General features: G+C 35.8%; 1 protein-coding gene across 3 annotated transcripts in view; it reads left to right on the top strand.

The window, feature by feature from the left end:
* The window catches only part of nell2a (neural EGFL like 2a), a 137,989-nt gene that overhangs the window by 79,862 nt on the left and 52,045 nt on the right, over window positions 1-6,082 (top strand). For all 3 annotated transcript variants that reach the window (XR_001311236.1, XM_014020820.1, XM_014020819.1), the window contains one exon: window positions 2,313-2,435. Coding sequence is in view for 2 of the 3 variants with exons in the window: in XM_014020820.1 (XP_013876274.1) it covers window positions 2,313-2,435 (123 nt within the window). In the remaining variant the exon portion in view is untranslated. The remainder of the gene's footprint in view (window positions 1-2,312; window positions 2,436-6,082) is intronic.

Raw genomic sequence — 6,082 nt, forward strand, 5'->3', positions numbered from 1 at the left:
ATATATATATATATATATATATATGAACTTGGAGATTGAAGAATGATTTAGTTTTGATGTTTTGACAAAAAGAAATAAAAAAAATGAATATTTTTTGCACCCTGCTGGGTTTGACATGTTCCCTTCCCCTAAATTGAAATAAGCAATGCCTCAGTATAAGCATTACCTTTTAAGTTTATCTTTGTCAAACATGTTCTAATTAGCTTCTTGTTTTTTCACAGCTGTTAAAAGTTATTTCAGCACTATAAGGAAGAATAGGAATCTATTTCTAAATATGTTTTTCCAGCCCTGTGTGGAGCTTGGATGTAAATGCTATACTTGTCTTTATGTTGCATAATTTTGTAGAAAAGTGAAATGTAAAAGATGATAAACAGAAAAAAAAGATGTTAGAAAAAAGGGCAAGGACAAAGAAGAGCATGTTTAAGAGAAATTCTGAAATACATTTTTTGCATGTTTTTCTGAGGTATTTAAATTTATTTAATGTTCACAACCAAAATTTCAAAGCTACCCTTTTCTATACACATTTATTGTAACTTGTCAATAAGTAGGCAATTAAATGTTCAGCTGTATTTTATTTAACATTTTCAGGGATTTTTCATCTTGTGAACCAAGATGAACTAACAATAGAGGTTTTAAAACACTTGGTGAAAATACCTGTTTTGAGTGCGTTACATAAAAAGTCTACTTTTTGCTTTAGAACGAGTGCACATTAAACCTTTTCATAGGCCACCACACCAACTAAACTCTTGTTTGCTGAACTTGTGTTTTTATCAAATAATCATCATTAGATGTTTTTTAGGGGTATAAAAAGTTAAATGTGTGCTGTGTTGAAAACAATTCAGTCTAAGGTTACATACTCTGGGACATGGGTCATACATCCTAAAACTTTAGCCCAGACTTTCTCATCATTTTATCCCTTCATTTATGCATTGGGGGATACACACAAAAGGCAGGAAATAAATTTAAAAAAACACCACAGGTATTGCAGTTTTTTTTTATCTAAGCCTATTTTTTAATTAAAAAAAATTTTTTTTTTTGCATTATTTAACTCGGTTTTGGATGACTTTTATCTGTCACGCACCATAGAAGGCAAAAGGACGATCAACTTTTGGCTCATGTGTTTGTGAGCTGTGTTTGTCTGTTGCATTAGAAACTATATCATGAACCAGTGAACAAATTCTGACGAAACTCTCAGAAAGTAGTCATAAAGTTTTTATCCATACAGCTGATTTTCTTTCAGGTCAGTCACATTCAAGCTGACTGTTGATCACTGTTGCATTAGATGGCCATGAAATATGGAGAACGATACCAGACTTACATTTATTTTAAAAATAAAGTTATCTGTAAGCACAGTAACACTGAACATCTTAACACCGGAGTGGTCTGAACGACTTTGAACAAATTCTAAATTTCTTTTTGTGCATATTAATAAGATTAAGTGCGATTAATCTAAAAACATCTTGACGTTAATAATAATTTTAGCAATCTTTGCATTAATATTTACTGAACTGAGTCAAACATCCTATGTTTTAATTTTATTGTATTATGTCTCTAACTGTCCTAAAGTTCTCTGCATAGTAGAGAAAGGATTTATTAGTTGCATGAATACAATATATTGTCATGGTCTGTGGCCATTAGTCAACCTTGTCAGTGACCTTTAACACTACGTATAAATAAATCCACAGTGACGGGAGATGAGAAGCTCTGGTTTTAGCTGCTGGTATAAAACAAGCAGCAAACATCTCCTGTGTGGAAATGAACACAATGGCAGTGGAAATCTATATCACCTCAGCTAAAGGCCAGTGGATATGGGATGCTAGACGCATATATAATAAGTTGACGTTCTATTAATGTATATTTGCAAATTAAGCTTGTTTAGTTTTGGTTTTTAAGGTGTTCAAACTTTCCCAAAGCTCAAAATGTGCCACAGCACAACTAATGACAGCATAAACACGAGAGAGCATTTTTATGACGTATCAAGACAAGAGACAGAGAAATGACTCATTCCAGACTCATATCTTAGACTCACAGCTGTCGAACTGTCGAGGCATTTAGTCTTAATGGATATTAAAATGAATTACCAGCTTGCTGCAGTCATTCCTTACATTTGCTGCTCTTTAATCAAGGATTATTTTCTCTCTGGTTGTAGTTGTTTGCAGATGTCAGGATGCTGATGCCTGAGCTGATTATCACTGCATTTTCTTCCTCTCTCCGCAGATCCAGGAGATAAAGATGCTAAGTGTAAAACATTAGCGCAGATTACAAGTGATATTGCAGAGATTGACCTTCTGTCACGTTTCCCCTGGTTTCAGAGCATGACGAGTGCCTCAGCGGACTGCACAACTGCGATGAGAACGCTTTGTGCTTCAACATGGTTGGAGGCCACAGCTGCTCGTGTAAGCCGGGCTACACAGGCAACGGAACAGTCTGCAAAGGTGAGTCGATTCTTCATTGTCCTTGAATTTTGTGTACATCCTGCTTTACCACTAAAATATGCTTTCCAGCTATTAGTGTTATCCTAGTTCACGCCATGCTGGGAAATAAAATGAATGTTGTGCAATGTGAATATTACATTGCTTTGGCAAATAACTAAAATATGCTGTTGCCCCCCACTTCTAAGGGATTGAAATAGTGAATGGTTTTAGCTAGGGAGATTATGTATTTTTCTGAAATGGAATTAAACAGGGAAGGCAAGTAAACCTTAATGCCAGAGTTACAAGATATTTAAGTGGGTAGGAGTTACAGTGTGCATAAGAAGAAAGGTATTTTTAAGTTTTTGCTTGTCCGATTCGGCGCAAAAATGATCAATCCTGGCAAGCAAGATCCGTCACTCTTATCCACCATCCGGTGCAATGCCAGAGCTGGAGGGTGGAAACTGGTGGCCTTGCCCACCATGAATTAATTTTTGGCCACCTTGCCTGCCACTCCAATTAAAGAAACTATACTTTTAAGCAATTTAAAACTAGAAAGCATAAGCTTTGTTTACATGGGCATGAATAATCAGAATAAATGTCTAATCAGAATATTCTGATCTGATTCAGCTCAATCGAAATGAATTTGTAATCCGAATGAGAGGGGTGGTTTATGATGATTGATAATTGGAACAGCGTTCATGTAAACACTTGTTCTGATCATGGTTTTCTGGTTGTGGAAAACTGACCTGACTGCTCATGTGCGCAATGTCAACCTGATGCACCGAACTTTCAAGAATGTTTCTTTCCTCTTACTCTCTCATCCCAAAAAGAAGAAAGACAAACAGCACGTTGTTTTGCCTGTAGTTCAGTCAGGGAGTGCAGTAATGTCTCCACCATTATTAAAACCTGGTGCATGTAAACGCTCATCACGATCAGCTTCATTAATTTTGTGCCCATATAAACCCATATTGGGATTATTTAATCTGAACACATTTCAATCCGATCAAAGAATTTTGTGCATGCAAGCATAGCTTCAAATGCACACACGCACGTATGGCGGTGGCCATCTTGGATTTTGACAGAACCCTAAAACTAGAATCAAAACGCTAGATAAAAGCAGCAAAATAAAAGCTAAAAGCTAAACTAAAAACACAAAAAAATCTTGCTAAAAGCCAAAAGTATCATAAAATTAGTTAGAAGCTAAAAGTAGTAAAAGGTTTGTTTAAAGCCCAAAGTAGCAGAACAGTAGCTAAATGTTGTGAGTCATTACAACTTGTTCTGTGAAATTTTAAAACATTTGGTCATAGATTTTGTTTTCACACCTGTTTGTCCTTTGTCCTAGAAATGTGTGAAAGACTGTTTATTTGAACTCTGCGTTACAGTTTGCACAGAATTTTATTCAGGATGTTACGTTTGCTTATTAGTCTCATTGTAATGAGTGATTAATCTGTAAAGAATGCCATAATAAAAAACAAACATCTGTCTAAGGTTCACATAAAGTTGCTCTGTGTATAAAAAGAACAATATTTGATGCAATCAAACTTTCACACCTCAACATTTTGCAGGAAAGTTTTCATTGCATTTCACCTACATTTTTCTCTCATCTCTATGCTTAAATGTCAGTCCAGTCCTCTGTTTTTTTAGGCTTTTGAAACAAATGTTAAAGATTACTCTGTATAATATCACTTTGCACATTTTATTTTAGACCCACATTACTATTTATAATGTGTTCAATGACAAATTTTCCAGCTTAAAACCAGGAAATGATAGAGGAAATTAGAAGTTAGATTAAGTAGTGTTTTTCTCTCATTCATTTCTTGAGTGAACTATATGAGAAATTACTTTTTCCAGCAAAGAAAAACAAAGAGCATTTGAGTTTGAAATGCATTTTACCAAGGCAAAGCAAATGCCACATTGTATGAAGTTTAAGTTGAAAATGCTGAGACATTTTACTCAGGGTTTGTTCTTTGACATATTCATCCTCATCAAACCTGAACGTCTCACTAATTGCCACATTTTCAAACCTGTGTGGGACACAACAAAGTGTCAGGCTTGAACCTGATCTAGATTTATAAGTCAATAGTTACCTCAGACCTTCAGATACTCTCAAAGCACAGAAATAAAACTATTTTTTCCTTATATTCCCTGTAATCTGTCATGCGGTTCTGCATCCTTCAGTACCCCTAAAGAACTCTCTGTGACTAGATTTAATAAGTTCCTCTTTCTGTTTGCTGTTCTGTTTGTAATCCACACCCTCACCAGAGAATTGATCTGACCTGAGCTGTGCAATCGATTCCTTCATTAGAAATCTATGTAGGGGGAAACGGCACTGATTTCCCACTTTAATTAGGAACCATTTATAGTGAGCAATCAGACAATGTGGGAAAAACAATTCATGTTTCTTTTTTTACAGTTTAAAACATAAAATAAAAAAATATTAAATGTTAGTTTTAAAAATTATTATTGTAGCCTTAAATTTCAAATGCATCTTGTCTTGAATAATTTATTTAAATAATCATCTTGAACTATTTATTTGTCAGTTGCAGTAACTGAAAAGGAAGTAATCAGCCACTGGCTACATTATACTAAATGTGCCATTTAGAACATATGACAATTTATAAGAAATTATTAAATTAAAGTCAGTGTCTCAGTCTTTTGTGCATTATTTTTTTGTAATTTCCTTGTGTCATGATCCGTGTTTAATTTTCTATCTTGAGGTTAATGTTTTTAATTTATTAATTATGTTGTTTAGTTTCTGTATTGTCTGGTGTTTAGTTTATTTTTTCTCATATGTTTCCTGTCATAATCAGCCTCTTTCTCTCAGTCAATAATTTTTTTGCATTGTTAGCTTTCATTCCTCAGTCCTGCCGCTCCCATTTACACCTGTTCCCTGTTCGAATAAAGCCTGGTTTATACTTCAAGATGTGAGCCTGTAGATCAGTGAAAATGTCATGTCAGACATCTTCGTCTCACAAAGTGTTTATAATCACATAGAAGACACGGGATAAATCATCATAATTCCTCCCTCTGCCCTCCCACAGCACTCCCGATGTAGCATAAGTGGTGCATAGGTAAGCATTTAAACAACTAGAAGCACATGAAGAGCGTATACCTTTGCTAAGACCCTAGTGTCAGTCAAGCAGTAAAACATGTGATGGTTGGGGTTAACACCCAAATATCAAAGTTTTCCTTGGCATCAAGCACGCCGCAGATGAACTGGGTGGAGGAACCAGGGGTAGGACAAGGGGGTGGCCCGGGTTGGCCGTGGCCACCTGAGAAAAATCTTTGGCCCCCTAACTACCTCTTTGCTAGCAAAATGTTGGTAAAGTTCTTTCTATTTGCAGAAAGTTCATTTCAACTGCATGCTCAGATAGGTAAATCTCATGATGTAATTCTACCTGGTAGTCACTGCCTGTGTAAGTAAATGAGAGAATGACCAAGACACAATTAGACCCTCAGCAAATTTAATAAAATTGTCATTTTCTGGGCTAATTCTGTGTGACCAGTGGTCCCAGTTTGGGCACTCCTACAAAACTTGTCTGGCTCCACCTGTGGAAGGAACATGAAGTTAGCTGCATGGATTGTTTGTGGGGCGTTTAGAAATAAAATAAAAGAGGGAGCGAGAGCGAGAGAGAGAGAGAGAGAGAGAGAGAGAGAGAGAGAGAGAG

This window comes from Austrofundulus limnaeus, unplaced genomic scaffold (genome assembly GCF_001266775.1).
Source record: "Austrofundulus limnaeus strain Quisiro unplaced genomic scaffold, Austrofundulus_limnaeus-1.0 Scaffold267, whole genome shotgun sequence".
Lineage (NCBI taxonomy): Eukaryota > Metazoa > Chordata > Actinopteri > Cyprinodontiformes > Rivulidae > Austrofundulus > Austrofundulus limnaeus.